Genomic DNA, 15,246 nt, shown 5'->3' with positions numbered 1-15,246 from the left:
GTCCACAAAAAAACCTCCCTCTCCGCCTGCCCTGCAACAAACTAAGCCCCCGGTTTGTGGGGCCGTTTAAGGTCCTCCGGCGGATAAATGAGGTATCATACCAGCTGCTCCTTCCCCCTCACTACCGTGTCTCACCCACTTTTCATGTGTCTCTCCTCAGGCTGGTGGTTCCTGGTCCTCTGGCGGATGCCGTCCCCCGGCGTACATCTCCTCCGCCCCTGGACATTGACGGGAGTCCGGCATGAGCGGTGAGGGACCTGCTGGACTCCAGGTTCCGTGGGGGACGGCGCCATTATCTGGTGGACTGGGAGGGGTATGGTCCTGAGGAGAGGAGCTGGGTTCTGGCTGGGGACGTTCTGGTCCCCAACCTAATTCGGGACTTCCACCGTCGCCGCCCTGACCGGCCGCTCCTTGTCCTCGGGGTCGTCCTACTGGCTGGCGACGTCCAGCAGCTGGAGCCGGGGGGGGGGGGGGGGGGGGGGTGGTACTGTCACGCTCTGATTCGCCGGTCTACTGAGCCACCAGTCTGAGCGCACCACCTCGGCAACACCAGAATGAAAACCCAACGCACCCTAATCACCTCCAGCGCACCTGCACCTCATCATCTCCTCACCAGACCTATTTAGCCCTGGACTGTTCTGGATGATATTGTGTGTGATTGTTTAGCTTCGTGTCGTTTACTTTATCTTTGTTATTTCTCTTGCTTATTGTTAAGTAAACCTTGACCTTGTTAATTCCTGTGTCTGCGTCCTGCCTCTTCGTATACTCAGTACGCGTCACACAAAGGCAATAACCCGGCCCTATGGACAGGTGTTATCTTATCATAATCATGGGGCAAGGACAGAAATTAAATATTTGACAGAACTTAAATATTTATTGAGATATCAATAACCTTTTGAAGGTAATCTCCACACAATTGGAGTCTTGGCAGCTATGCTGACATTACTCAGACAACACAAATGTTCAGCTCAACACTATGTTACAGCATTCCAGTAATGTAATTCCACCCTGAACACCGCCCAGATCTACAATGAGATACTGTAGTTAAAATGTACCTGATAGTCACTGGACTTTCGATAGGCATTTAGATGAGTCAAAGGGAGCGGCCATCATGCCATTCAGAATCTACCTGTAATCCCTAGTCAATGATCTGGTACTTTAATTGAGTTACCACCGTGAATGTACCTATCTTTCCAAAACACTGCCTGCTCTATCACCAAGGATATAGCTTATACTGTACACATGCGTTGAACATTGTGGTCACAATTTATTAGACAAACCACCGCCACCATTACATGAGACACACATTTTCCTATACCACAGAGCACATACTTTCAGGTGTCACACAAGCAGGTTTGAACTGACTTAGTAGGTGTACCAGATGATCCATATAAGGTGGTGTTGGAATGGTACAGTATGTGTTGTGGTTTTATATCCCATGTAGCCTATGGGTGAAGGTGTTATTCAAACATGGAGGAACATACAGTCAAGTCCAAGAAGGACAGAGCTTGTTTACTGTAAACACAGCCCCAACTGCTCTGATCATTCTATGTAGGCTGCTACACCAGCTCTCTGGGAACATTCCTTGGGACAAAGGCCTATTGTCAGTTATGGGCTCAACATGTTCCATCCTCATTCTATAAGACAGAGGCCCTCTGTCGGCCACACAGTGAATTACAGTTGGCAACCTTTCAGCTCAGTCCTATTTCTGCATTCCCTTCACAGCCTTGAATGGGGAAGTGTGTACGTTCCTGTGTATGTGACTTCTCTTTTCTAGTTAGAAGGTAGTTATGTGACAGTAATTCATGGAGAAAATACATCCAGTTTAACATGACCTTTTCCAGAAAAGGAAGTGTTCTTATTCAAAGTGGTGATCTTAAAGCCATTGGTTACTATTGAAACTGGAGGGGTTTCTTCTGTAATATATATATATATATATATATAATTTTTTTTTTTTTAATTTTTTTTTTTATTATTATTTATTTATTCAGAAGCCACTTCATTTGCTTAGGTCCCTGGGGATCGGGTGCGGTGTGGGTGTTTGAACGTCAAGGGAGAGCCCCATTCTACCCAGTATACTTTCCTGTTGACTGATAATACCCCAGGAGGGTGGGTGGACGTCTCTCTCTCTCTCTCTCTGGTTGGGGGGGAGGCTACACATATAACAAACAAAAACAAAACAAATCATGAGGTTTAGTTGAGTTTTACTTTGAATGAACAGTGTGATAAAGAGCCTCAAATGAGCAAAAAACGTCAAAATGAAACCAAAGAGGGATGAAAAAAACAACCTTGAAGCCAAACAACATCAGACCGATACTGTGATGAGACGTATATCTTGGTAGCAGATTGTTGGATTATGCTTGGAAAAACCACCTTGAAGACATGGCAGCTAGCTTTGGAGCAGGCAGTGTCCCTACATTTATGATTGATTTTAATTAAACAGTGAACCAACCTTTTTCATACTCTATCTATTGTTCATTCAAAAAGGCAGATAACTATGAGAACTAATCATAAGGAACAGAATAATGCAGTCTGGTAACATGTTCATATGTGCGCTGTGGGATACACACGTACAATACAAATATGTCAAGCATGCCATGTATGTTTTTTTTTCTGAACTGGGTTGGGATCTTAGCATCCCGATACAACCCGAAAACATCATACTATCTGAAACAACCCCCAAATACCAGAAACTACCGGAAACACCATATTAACTATTATAACTCATGAATCATTAGCACACGCTCAACCTTGAGTATGTGCTGCCACCGTGTGGGCATTTGTTAGACTGGCTCATGCACCTGATATTAAACCTGCTGTACTGGAGCGTCATGAATCTGGCAAGCAAGACTACAAAACCATCTGAATATAGTTTATAGAGGCGCAATTCAATTTTACAGATAAGCCCAGTGGAGTTCTTGGTGCTTAGCCCACAGTTCTTCACAGTGAAGAAAACATGCATCGACAAAAATAAAGAATCAAAGAAGTTGAGAGAAAGGATGGCAAGGAATATATCTAGATAAGGGAAGAGATAAAGACTGTAGTGACAGTTATTAGAACCCAGGCCTAAAACCTTTATCCTGTCCCTTAATCTCTTCCTAAAAATATAAACTGACCATAACACTGACCCCTAGAGCTACTTTGTGAAGCTTGCATTAACCCAAACATGTAACCTGTTCACTAACGCCAACCCCTTGGAACTCTCCTCCATGTCATGTTCTGTTTGTTTCAGGGCACTGGAAGTTCACAGTTTAGGCCACCCCAGTGTTGGTCAGTAACATGGACTCATCTGATGACCCTATTGGACAAGGAGGCCCCTCTGATACTCAAATCACAGTGGTATTATTAAAGTGGAGTCTGGGCTGGAGATGTCGAGTAAAGGTACGATAGGAATTATGAATACCACAGAGTACCACTTAACTTGATATGCTGTAGTTACAACTTTTGTCAGAGATTCAGAAAGCACCAGTAGATGTCACTGTTACCTATTACACTTGGTTGGCTCTCTATTAATTGAGGCACTGATTAGCACAAGGGCATCACTCAACCCCTCCCCCCTCTTTCTCTCTCTCTCTCTCTCTCTCTCTCTCTCTCTCTCTCTCTCTCTCTCTCTCTCTCTCTCTCTCTCTCTCTCTCTCTCTCTCTCTCTCTCTCTCTCTCTCTCTCTCTCTCTCTCTCTCTCACTCTGCTCAGTGATTCACAGTCACTCTTGAAAAGCCAGAATAATAAAATGCTGACCTCTCAAAGTGCTGCCAGTATCCCTGTCTCAGCATAGAAGGCTGGACAGTGAGAGAGGAGAGGAGAGGGGGAGATAGGAGAAGGGAGTGGAAGGGAGGGGAGGGGAGGGGGGGGATAGGAGAAGGGAGTGGAAGGGAGAGGAGGGGAGGGGGGTTTAGAAAAAAGAAAACTGGTGGGAGGGGGATAGAAAAAAGAGAAAGTCCATTCTCGGCTTCCAACAGCAGGCTTTGCCTTGTAGAGAGCTCCAGCACTGCAACTCTGTGAAGGTAGGTGGGAGGCTGCTTCTCTCTCAACTGTGGGGATACCGTTGGCATGAGGATGGCCCTTTCTTTAATCTCTCTCTCTCTGTGTGTCTGCTTGGAGCTAAGCTTTACTCAATGTGCATGTGTCTGTGTGTGAGAGACTCTGTCAGGGACAGAAAAGTTAGGGAGACGAATTTGTGAATATCCAACATTGGTTTATGTTGGTATTGCTTGAATACTTCACTTTGACTGTAGAAGTTGGTGTGTTGGTCTTCTAATTGCCTTGGATTATTTTGGCCACGACTTTGACAGTTGACAGTTGGGCATTTCCTATGGGAGACCAGTGCTCTGATGAAGGTCAACTGACCGAAAGCTCACCCATAATTAAATAAATTTGCATCTGACTGGAAGTATGCAGAGACTTTTTCCTGTTTCTCCAATGGGAGTCCAATGAAACCCTAAGCTAAAGTATTGTCACTCAATTGAAGATCTTTTGCTGGTATGCTTGGGTTAAGTCATCTCATAGCTGTCCATCGCTCTACAGTTTTGTGGTGTTGTCTCAGGGGATGGTAGATTTAAGGGGGTATCCTTCACCCCCACCCCCACTCTCAGCTAACTTCACTGCAACGCCTGACGTTTGAATAGCTGTGTTGGCTGAATCAAGTCGTCTTTGGGGCCATTTGTGGCTGATTTGTGCTAAAGTCTTTAAAACAGGCACAAAATGTGTGTCTTCACCGTGGCTAACGATGTCGAGTTACGGCAGCTTAGAGACGCATGGAGCTGAATTACAATGTCGTTGTATTGCTGTAAAGATATGTTCCCACCTATTAGATAGTTAGTACTCTTTTCTGAACAGTTGCTTGTACTTGAAAAACAATTTCACTTGCTTTCAGGCTATGAAAACTTCCATATTGATGTGTTGTCATCAAAACATGTATTTATGGTGAATGGCAAATACCATGGAAGCCAAGAACATATGTTCATACAATGTCGATGAGAACAGTTTACTCAGCAAAAAAAATAATATGAGCATTAACATTTTTCAGATACCTTTGCCTCTTTTCCCCCCCACAATTCAATGGAACAATAACCTTTCCATGTTGGACAGTAAAAAATATTCTCAGACAAGTTGCTTTTAGTCCTCCAAGTGGAACTTCTGTGTGGGGTGAAGGCCGCAACCCAAGCCGGGGAAGATTTACACTATTGGAAGTAGCTGACCTGTGAAGCTAAAATTAAGCTGCGGTTGATTTGGAATTTTACACTTATGTGGTAAGACCTGGAGGAGTCAACCCGCAAATAGTGTGAAATCTTCTGACCTGTCAACCAGAGGAGTGACTCACTGCTTTGACACTTTGGGCCCTCTCTATAATGATCTTTCCAGTTTCACCCAAGTCATGTGGCTTGCCTGAACACTGTACATACCATCACTTTGGACTGTACAACAAGACTGTTGTTTTGTATGAGTTGTTGTAACTTTGTACTTCTCAGAGACTTGAACTTTGTAGGATCATGAACTTGGAATGGACATCATCATACAGCTTGTGGATGCTTAATTTGGTCCCAAGGTGCCACAAGCTTTTAGTGGATCTGCACAAAGTAGCTGAGATTACAAAGTGAGAGTGAGCGTTGTCAGAACCAGATGCCACTAGTGGAAAAAGGAGAGCCACTCCAACATAACAGCATGTGACATCATGGACACCATGCCATACAGTTGATGGGAAATAAACATAAAGCCATGATGAATGTAAGGGGATGCACCAGTTTGGTGGTCCCCACTCCTCTCAACAGGTGTACTCTGATTGGCTATCTGTGCAGCCTGGTGTCAATTTCCTGAAGTTTTGATTGGCTAAACCAGAGGCCCGTGGACCGGCACAAGTCGCTGGGATTTTGCTAACCAACTCCTCAGATGGTTAGCGCCACAACTGAAATAAAGCTGCTTGAAGTGGTATGTTGTTTAGTAGTGTGTAGTGATGAAATAACTATCTTTCCCAAGAGAATCTCTTAGCCAGGCATAACCCAGGTGCAGGGAATGGTTGTGATTCCGTCTGGAAAGAAATGTCCTGAGACAACTGGCTTTGACAGGTGACACTGTTCCGCTCAGAAACTAGTTTGGTTCCCATAGAAACCCAATGGGAATACTATTGACAGGTGTGTGCGCACTACTTTCCAGTCTGACGTCTCCTTGAATATGAAACATGCTCATTAAAATGTCACAATGAATCAAAACATGGCATCCTGCCTCTTGAACACTTATCAAGCACATTTGTCAGAAGGCTTTTGAAGGTTTCTGATAGAACACTTATTGTGCTGAAACAGTGTAGTCTCATTCATACACAGTAAAACCTCTGCCCTTGGTAGTGTTGTATTCTGAGGCAAGGACGTTGTAAAACTCAGAGCGATAGTTTATGCAGCCTATTTATTCAAACAAACCTCATGGGATCAAGGGCTTTGGTGCAGTTGAATCAGGAGATACAGGTTTGGATGTTGCCCCATTGTGTTACAACTTCATGGAGCTACATTCAGGAGTAAGTTTGTCCTCATCTGTCCATACAAATGAGAAAAGGAGAAAGCTGTGCTGCTTTTGCATCCAGTGAAGTCCAAGTTGTTCCTGCAATGTGCAAGAGAACAAACAAAATGTTGATGCTTCTCGGCACGTGAACTAAAAGGTACATACAGTTGTTTGCTCCATAATTACTTCCTTCTTTTTCCACAGCTGTTTGATCCAGTGTTTGTGTCATTGGCTTAACACATAAAGCTGCATTGTGCTGACGAGGTGTCCCCTCCACTGAACACAAACATACATGGACACATGCCTTCACACACGAAAACACACACACTTGAAGTTATTATACACACACTTAACAGTATTTCTGTGGTAAGAGTATGTTTTACTGTAATTCTATGATAATGCACTAATTTCGACATGGTCGTACACAAGCGCACACACAGGCACACATGCACGAACACACACACACACACACACACACACACACACACACACACACACACACACACACACACACACACACACACTCTCACAGTGTGTCTCAGAAGACTTTCCAATTTTAGATGTTCTGTCAAAGTGTATTGTCATCACCAGATAATAATTTACAGTTAGACTAAGCATTCCATGAATGCAGTCTATTCATTAGTCACAAGGTGTGTAGGTGTGTGTTTACAATAAGTCACAAAATGTGTGTGGCCACTCTAATAAAGTTTGACATTGTAACTTGACCTAGGAATATAAAGCACACCACTGTTACCTATGCAGAAAGGAACAAGGCTAGAGACCACAACAATCATGTGCTAATGGACTCGTTCAACACTCATGACATTGATTTCCTATTGATGGATGCATTAAGTGTTCTGTTATTGTCTTGGGGTGTTAAATTGCCAATCACTGACTTGAGCTTCTCAGTAGCCCTTGAATAGCTCTCATCGAACTGTTTCTGTAGCAATGGTAGACTTATAGTTCCTCACATAATGGTCAACTTTTGTGTTTGATTTAGCATATAAGTGGTCAGGGTCAACAATTAGGGTCAATTCTGAAAGCATTTCCTAAAAAGACCAATATGAAATGGAATGTGGATTTAAAATTGAAAATGTAAATGGTTTGACCCTACACTTGATAGGTGCATGACTCATACCTATGAGTCCCTTGTTTTGCCAGAGGTATATACAGTATGATATTGTTGTGGTATTTCCTCCAGTGAGTGCCCAGGCTTTGTGTTTGTTTCATGGTTGAGCTCCACTCTCCAGGGTGCACTTGAAACTGACCTCAGATCTGTGTTTTGCCTCTATCTGGGCCTGTCCACTGGTGGGTGTACTGGGAATATGGGTGGGGCCGCTAGTGGGTGTCAGCCAGTGATAAATAAGGGAACGCACCCCTCTGCTCCGCTATCCTCGCCTCTGTAACTCTAAACCCCTAGCTCACCACATTGGAACTAAGAATAGCAAAGAACCTGCACTCTCTCTCCCTCTCTTTCACTTTTTATTTTCTTCTCTGTCGCTCTCTCCCTCTCCCCTTTGAATCCATAGCTTCAGTTCTATAGGAGTGTGTTCATTTCAGTTCAGTTTCAGGAGAAAAAAGGAGTGCTCAATCCAAATGTGGCGGTGTTTGTGCGTTGTGGCAGTGCTTATTTGTGCATTCATGTGGACCACAGGGTTCTCCAGGGAAATGTGTGTTGATCACTGGAAATACAGTTATTATTACCATCATACCCTCATAGAGGCAACACTGGGAAAATGGACTGCCAACAATATACTCAATGGAGATCATAAGTTGCTCACAAGACAGTACATGAAAATAGTTGGTGTGCTTAAGTCCTAGCTACCCAGGTTCTGTCACACTGGCTAGTCCTAACAGGACACCAAAACATAGTATCCGTTGCTAATATTATCTAAGCGGCCATAGTGTGCCCAATCTGTCAAGATCTGTCCAATCTGTATCCCAAGTGCATCCTCTCCTTTCTCTCTCCTCTCCCCACAGACAGCGCCCTGCTCTACCCCAGGGGTGTGTGGTGTGTTTGTGACCCTAGCTAGGAGCCCAGTCAGCCTGTAGACATGTCGAAAAGCGACCCCCGGGACATCGACGAGGATGCCATCCTCAAAGGGATGAGCCCTGAGGAGATAGATGCACTGGAGTATGAGCTGCTGGAGATGGACCCCGAGGTACTGAGGGCCCCAGGGGCCCCTGGTGGTAAATAAGGGAGTTAATTGTAGAAAGATAACTCCAGCACACACTATATGGGCATAGGGGGAAGCCTTTGGGACTCAAAGACTGAGGGATGCACAAGGCTCATAGTATAATAATTATAATAATAATTATAATAATAATAATAATAATAATAATAATATATGCCATTTAGCAGACACTTTCCATCTAAAGCGATTTACAGTCATACATGCATACATTTTACGTGTGGGTGGCCCCGGGAACCGAACCCACAATCCTGGCGTACCTAACACAAGAGATTCACTGATACACACAGAACACCAACACAACTGAGGCACTGCCAATAACATAATTCCCCCTTCTCATGTTATCTTGTTCTTTGACATTGTAAGACTTACTTAGGAATTTCCTGGGGATTACGTAGCTTTATACTGTAGTTATAAATCTTATAAATCCATTTTCCAACATATCAAAAACCAGTCTCACACAACCGGTTACTAGAACCCCAGAGGATTCAGAACTCTTTGTACAATCTTTGTACAATGTCCACATGCCCTCTGACCCCTACTGTTTCTGTCCCAGAATGCCATCCTGCCAGCCGGGTACCGCCAGCGTGACCAGACCAAGAAGAGCCCAACGGGGGCGTTTGACCGTGACGCCCTGCTGGATCACTTAGAGAAAACAGCTCTGGAGCACGAGGACAGAGACGATCTGGTGCCCTTTACTGGCGAGAAGAAAGGTACGGTCCCCTACACTACTGCACAACACTATTGACTACACTACTCCACACTGCACCGGGGTGGCTCTTAAATGAGTGGCTTTTGGGTTCCCGACCCACAGTTTCAGAACCACTGCTTTAAACTGAAAAACAATCCAATGCTTTGAACTTAAAAAATCAGTAATGATAAGTGATTGACCTAAAAGTGTACTTTTAGTGGTTTGTTTAACATTGATATGGCAATGAGATGCATACAGTTATACAACAGAAAATGTAGTTTATTGGAGTTTATTCACAAAGCCCATATAAACCAGGGCTTTCTTAGTGTTTTCAGAAACAATCCAAAAATGTTTTCCCCCAAAACAAAGACAAATCCACTGTAAGGGGCATATTACAATCATGTAATTCTTTATAATCTCAAAGAATGTTATATGATACAAGATACATACTGAGAGAACAAAGGTTTTCCCATCGACTGTACCAAACAAACACGTGTGCTATAGATACAGTTTGTTTACAGTCTACTCATGACCCCTTGGATACGAGTTGCCCTGAAAGTCCCTCTGTATGTGTCTTTCTCTCTCATTCTCTCTCTCTCCTTCTCTCTCTCTCTCTGTCCCTCTCCAGGGAGAGCATTTGTTCCTAAGGAGGGCCATGGAAAGATCCCCGACCATGAGCAGATAACCCTGGAGCCTGAGCTGGAGGAGGCTCTGAAGAATGCCACAGACGCTGAGATGTGTGACATCGCAGGTGAGAACCTATCAATTTACATTTTTGTCATTTAGCAGACACTTTTATCCAGAGCGACTTACAGGAGCAATTAGGGTTAAGTGCCTTGCTCAAGGGCACATAAACAGATTTTGACCATAGTCGGCTTGGGGACTCAAACCAGCGACCTTTCAGTAACCTGGCCAACCGCTAGGCTACCTGCCATTCTATCCCTCTCTGTCTTTACATTGTTTCAATGTGATGTTGCCAAATACTGCCAGTCGGTATTAGATAGAACATTGTGGCCCTGCTCGCCTTGGCGGAAAACAGCCCATGGTTACCTTGGTTACCCCATTGGCTCACAGCAAAAACTTGACCTTTTTCAAATGCTTATGCCTGGGGCCGCCCCTGTGTATTGTGACCCAATTGTTTACAGTGACCCTGGCCCATTTTATTATTTTGTCATAGGCCCATATTATTCCATTGCTCATTCATCCATAATATTATTGTTCCAGTGCATCACAGACCCACTCCAACACATACAGACATGCAGAGACATGGGATGTGGGACATGGCATGGTCGGGGGGGGGGGGGGGCTCCAATTCCCTGCGCTCAGCAGCAACACGAAAATAAGCTGGCCAAGAGCCACCAAAAGAAGGGAGGAGTGGAAAGAGGGATGGGGGAGGGAGTGAAAGACTTGTCTGTTGGGTAAAGATACTATATCAATTTACACCAAACAAGAGGCAACCTTGTTTTAAACTTAATTAATTGAATCAACATGTTTTAATTTTTTTAATGTTTACCCCAATTGAGATGTAGAATTAATGTCAAATGCGTTCCACAGATATTTTGGTCTCATTCGGTCAACACTTACAGTACCAACCCAATCTGTTAGTTGTTTCTACCCTCACACTTAATCATTTACTGCATCTGCAAAATGTGCTCTCTGCCATTGTTTTCAAAACAGCAAAGTTATTTATGGTTCAATTTGATATGGGCGATTTTCACCCAAAAAACACACAGCATATTTTTTGTTTCCAAATTATATCTCATTCGATGAGAATTCTCAGCCTCTTTTGAGCTACACAACATTATGAGACCATAACACCATCGGCAACATGTAAATCATGCATATATCATTCAGAGGATGGCCCAGAACAAGCACTGTTTAGCACAAGAGTTAAATCCCCCTATCCGTATCCACCCACTGTGCAGGGGAGCCAGGCCTGCCTCAGTCCGAGGGGCAGGCCTCCTAACTGCTTTAATGGCAGAGTCACAGCCACAAGGCATAGGCGTCTGAAAAGTGCCAGTGGGGGAGTTTGGGGAGTGGAACTGTGTGTCCACATAGATTAGCCTGTCATTAACTCCCTCATTGAGAACACAGTTTTGACCCTGGAGGGAGTCCAGATGAGGATTAAACCTTCGTTAGCCTCTGTCACTCTTTTGTTTGGGGCTGGATCTGAGTCCACAATAGCATTGCTGCCTAGCCGGCTCCACCAGCAGCAAGGGAGGGAGGGACCTCAGTCAGTAGAGATTTAATTGATGCTTTTTATTCACTCTTAATAATACTGATGGCATTTTGGGAATTGTTATTATTATTGAGAGGCTGGGTTGTACTGTAAAGCTACTGTAGAGTCAAGCCGGGTGACATTGGCGCATTTTGCACCAGACCAGCTGTCTCTGGATTCCTCTCTCCTCACAAGGCCTTCCCTCCCATAATTCCCAGTTTGCCCCAGGTCGGAGCCTGGGAGCGGGGGGCTGGTGGGGGTTTGCTGTCACAGCAGTTGGTGTGTGACACAGTTTGGTGGCGAGGGGCCGTCTCTAATGAGACTGGGAGAGAGGCATTCAAAGTGCTGCCCTCTACTGGGGATTTGAGCAAAGCAACAGCAGCTCCAGTCCTATATTTTAAGGAGCCCATTGTTCTACGTCCTACGTCCCATCTTGTAAAATTAGCAGTGCTTAGCTGAGCTAACTCACACGCATATTTGGTATTCAAAGTACTCGTCCCCAGGGCATGGTGTCAAACTGAACAATACAATGGCCTCTATGTCTATATATGCATCTAATTGAGGGGACGAATAACCATTAATTGTGTTGGCCCATTCTCAGTTAGAATAACATTGGGCTTGGTGTGTCTACATGGCTCGCATAAATGTTTGGTGTCATAACGTCCTTAGGGCCTGGAGGCACTGAGATTAGAGACAGTGACTGCAGCTCTCTCTGTAAGAACTGAGGAAAGGCTACAATGTCCTTATCTGGTCAAGCAGACAGACAGAGTAGGCTCGTGTATAACATGGTCTAATAATAATAATAATAATATGCCATTTAGCAGACGCTTTTATCCAAAGCGACTTACAGTCATGGTAAATACTGTACCTAGTATTCTTATGATACAATGTACTGCACAGTGTTGGGTGTATGCTGTAAATGTACAATTCAGTTGTTGAAATAGATACACCTCTCTACATAATAATATAATAATAATAAATAATAATATGCCATTTAGCAGACGCTTTTATCCAAAGCGACTTACAGTCATGCGTGCATACATTTTTTATACTCTACATGAAGATATGTAGAGTATAATTGGGATTGGGAGACCTGCCTGTCAAAACAAAACCCTCATAAATAATTGCACTCACATACACTCTCGGTTTAGTTATAATGAAGGCCTTGTGATTACTTACTGGGACAATAACATGCTAAAGGTCTCAGCTGACAGCTACCATTAATTATGTTGAACTGAGGAAATATTACTGGATGATGAATGAGAGTTACAGCTATCTTATCAATCAGTTCCATCTCTTTGCAGCTATTCTGGGAATGTACACACTGATGAGCAACAAGCAGTACTACGATGCCTTGGGCACCACTGGTACCATCGCCAACACAGAGGGCATCAACAGTACGTATGAAGAGGTTGACCAGCAGAGCAGAACATGCCTACTACGGTATTCAGTATATTACATGTTTAGGAAATTCTTACACTAACCTGTGATACTCGGTGCTTTTAGGCGTAGTAAAACCAGATGCATTCAAGATCTTCCCAGATGAGCCCCCCAACCCCACAAACGTGGAGGAGACCCTTCAGCAGATCCAGAAAAACGACAGCAGCCTGTTTGAAGTCAACCTCAACAACATCAAGGTGAAGCCAGTGGGCTTTAGATCCTATGGTCTGAATGTACACAGTGACCAATTCTACAATGGAGGATTAGATCACTTGATGGAAGAGTGTAGCCTCATGTAATATGGTGTACTGAATCACCTTAAAGTGATTGACGTCTGTCTGTCTGTCCTGTAGGACATTCCCATCCCAACGCTGAAAGAGATCTTTGAGGCAATGAAGGGCAACACTCACGTGGAGTCTCTGAGCATTGCTGCTACCCGTAGCAATGACCCTGTGGCCTATGTGAGTACGTCCTTCTCCCCCAGACTAGACATAAACAATCCTCATTTTTACATCCTTATTGTAATTTTCACCTGTTACTAATGAATGTGACTCTAGTAACATACGTGTGTGTGTGTGTGTGTGTTAACCAGTCTGTTGCCGAGATGCTCCAGGAGAACACCACTCTGCAGAGTCTTAACATCGAGTCCAACTTCATCACCTGCGAGGGCATGAATGCCATCGTCAAGGCCATGGCCAACAACACCACACTGACCGAGATCAAGATCGACAACCAGGTCAGACACCCATACAGAAAGTATGCTGTAGAATGAATATATACATTTGAATAGTGCTACATACTGCATGTATGCTGTATAAACAACTGAATATAAAACAAAGTCATTATGAGTTCCACAAGAGACATGAAAAGACATTGGAAAGAGAAAAAACGATGATAAACATAAGACAATGCTGTGATTTGATTGGTTATGGGGTTATTGAATTCCTTTTCATCCTTTAACCCACCCTCCTCCAATAGCGACAGAAACTGGGGGACTCCTGTGAGATGGAGATTGCCACCATGTTGGAGAACAACTCCAGCATCGTGAAGATCGGCTACCACTTCACCCAGCAGGGGCCTCGTGCTAGAGCAGCCATCGCCATCACCAGGAACAACGACATGAGTGAGTGTCTGGAGAATGCATGCGTACTGTCAATTATTGTATTTCAGTTGTGCTTCGATTGACATGGTCAATTTTAAAGCACTTAACATTCTTCCTGTTAGGGTTTTCGTGAAGAGGCTGTCATAATACCCTCAGAAAGTGACTATAATTCTGACATAAGACTTGACAGATGAGCTATTTACAGTTAATGTTTAGTTGTCCTAGGTGTTCTGCATGTGCTAACCTGTTACTGAGGAATTTCAGCTTTCAGATGACCATTGATAATGTACTCTGGCTGACTCATATTGTTCCTTTTCTTTCTCCATCCAGTTCGTCAACAGAGAGTAAGATGAGACGAGAGTGGAGCAACAAGATTGTGCTCTCAAGTCGCTAGCCTATCAATTCAGCCCCTTGAATCTAACAACTCTAAAGACTGCCATTGACAGCTTTGCGCTAGCTTTGTCAATTGGGCGCAACAAACCCTTACAACCCCGCTGTGCCTCCTCACAAGGACGGGTTATCATTTCTATGTCTGCGTCCAAGCATTTCATTTCATTAACCACTAACAGCTTTTTATAGACCATTGAATTCATAATAAAAGAATACATAGGTCACATCATAGTGAAGTGTTGTTTATGCTTCTAGAGATCGCCATGAAAACATACTCAGAAAATGACTGAACTCCTACATGGTGGTGGTGCTATATCTAGGAAAAGAAAATCTGTAAATACTTTAAATAAAACATTAAAATAATGAATTGTCTTAATGGGCTGATTGTGATATTTTTGCCATTTCATTATATCATGTCAACATACATAATTTCCATGGTTCAAAGTTCTGAGCTGACACAAGGTACAAAATGCAAGCAGATACAAGAGTACACTATTTGCTCCGAGATCTTGAGAATCGGAACTATTCAATCCCTCCTTGAGCCCACCGGATCCCCCAACCCCATGACCTATTTTTATCCCCCTCCATTGGGAATGTAACCTAGTCCTCTGGGCTTGAGTTACCCTGCCCAGAATATACCAACTTTTAAAGGGTCTGAAGGGGAGGGGCCACCCATATGCACCCAAGGAGATCCTTGAACCCTCACCAAACAGCTGCTAACCTC

General features: G+C 43.8%; 1 protein-coding gene across 1 annotated transcript; it reads left to right on the top strand.

Moving 5' to 3' along the window:
- The first annotated feature begins 3,916 nt into the window (after positions 1-3,916).
- On the top strand, positions 3,917-14,894 carry LOC311123515 (tropomodulin-4-like). The gene is made up of 10 exons (XM_084158188.1): positions 3,917-4,004; positions 8,470-8,651; positions 9,238-9,394; positions 10,001-10,123; positions 12,895-12,987; positions 13,097-13,227; positions 13,384-13,491; positions 13,623-13,766; positions 14,009-14,153; positions 14,463-14,894. Exons 2-10 carry the CDS (start codon positions 8,544-8,546, stop codon positions 14,483-14,485), a joined length of 1,032 nt encoding a protein of 343 aa, XP_084014314.1. The 5' UTR covers positions 3,917-4,004; positions 8,470-8,543; the 3' UTR covers positions 14,486-14,894.
- The last annotated feature ends 352 nt before the right edge of the window (positions 14,895-15,246 follow it).

The sequence above is a fragment of the Coregonus lavaretus genome, assembly GCF_964263955.1.
Source record: "Coregonus lavaretus genome assembly, chromosome: 3".
Classification (NCBI taxonomy): domain Eukaryota; kingdom Metazoa; phylum Chordata; class Actinopteri; order Salmoniformes; family Salmonidae; genus Coregonus; species Coregonus lavaretus.
This window is presented reverse-complemented; position numbering and strand designations above follow the sequence as displayed.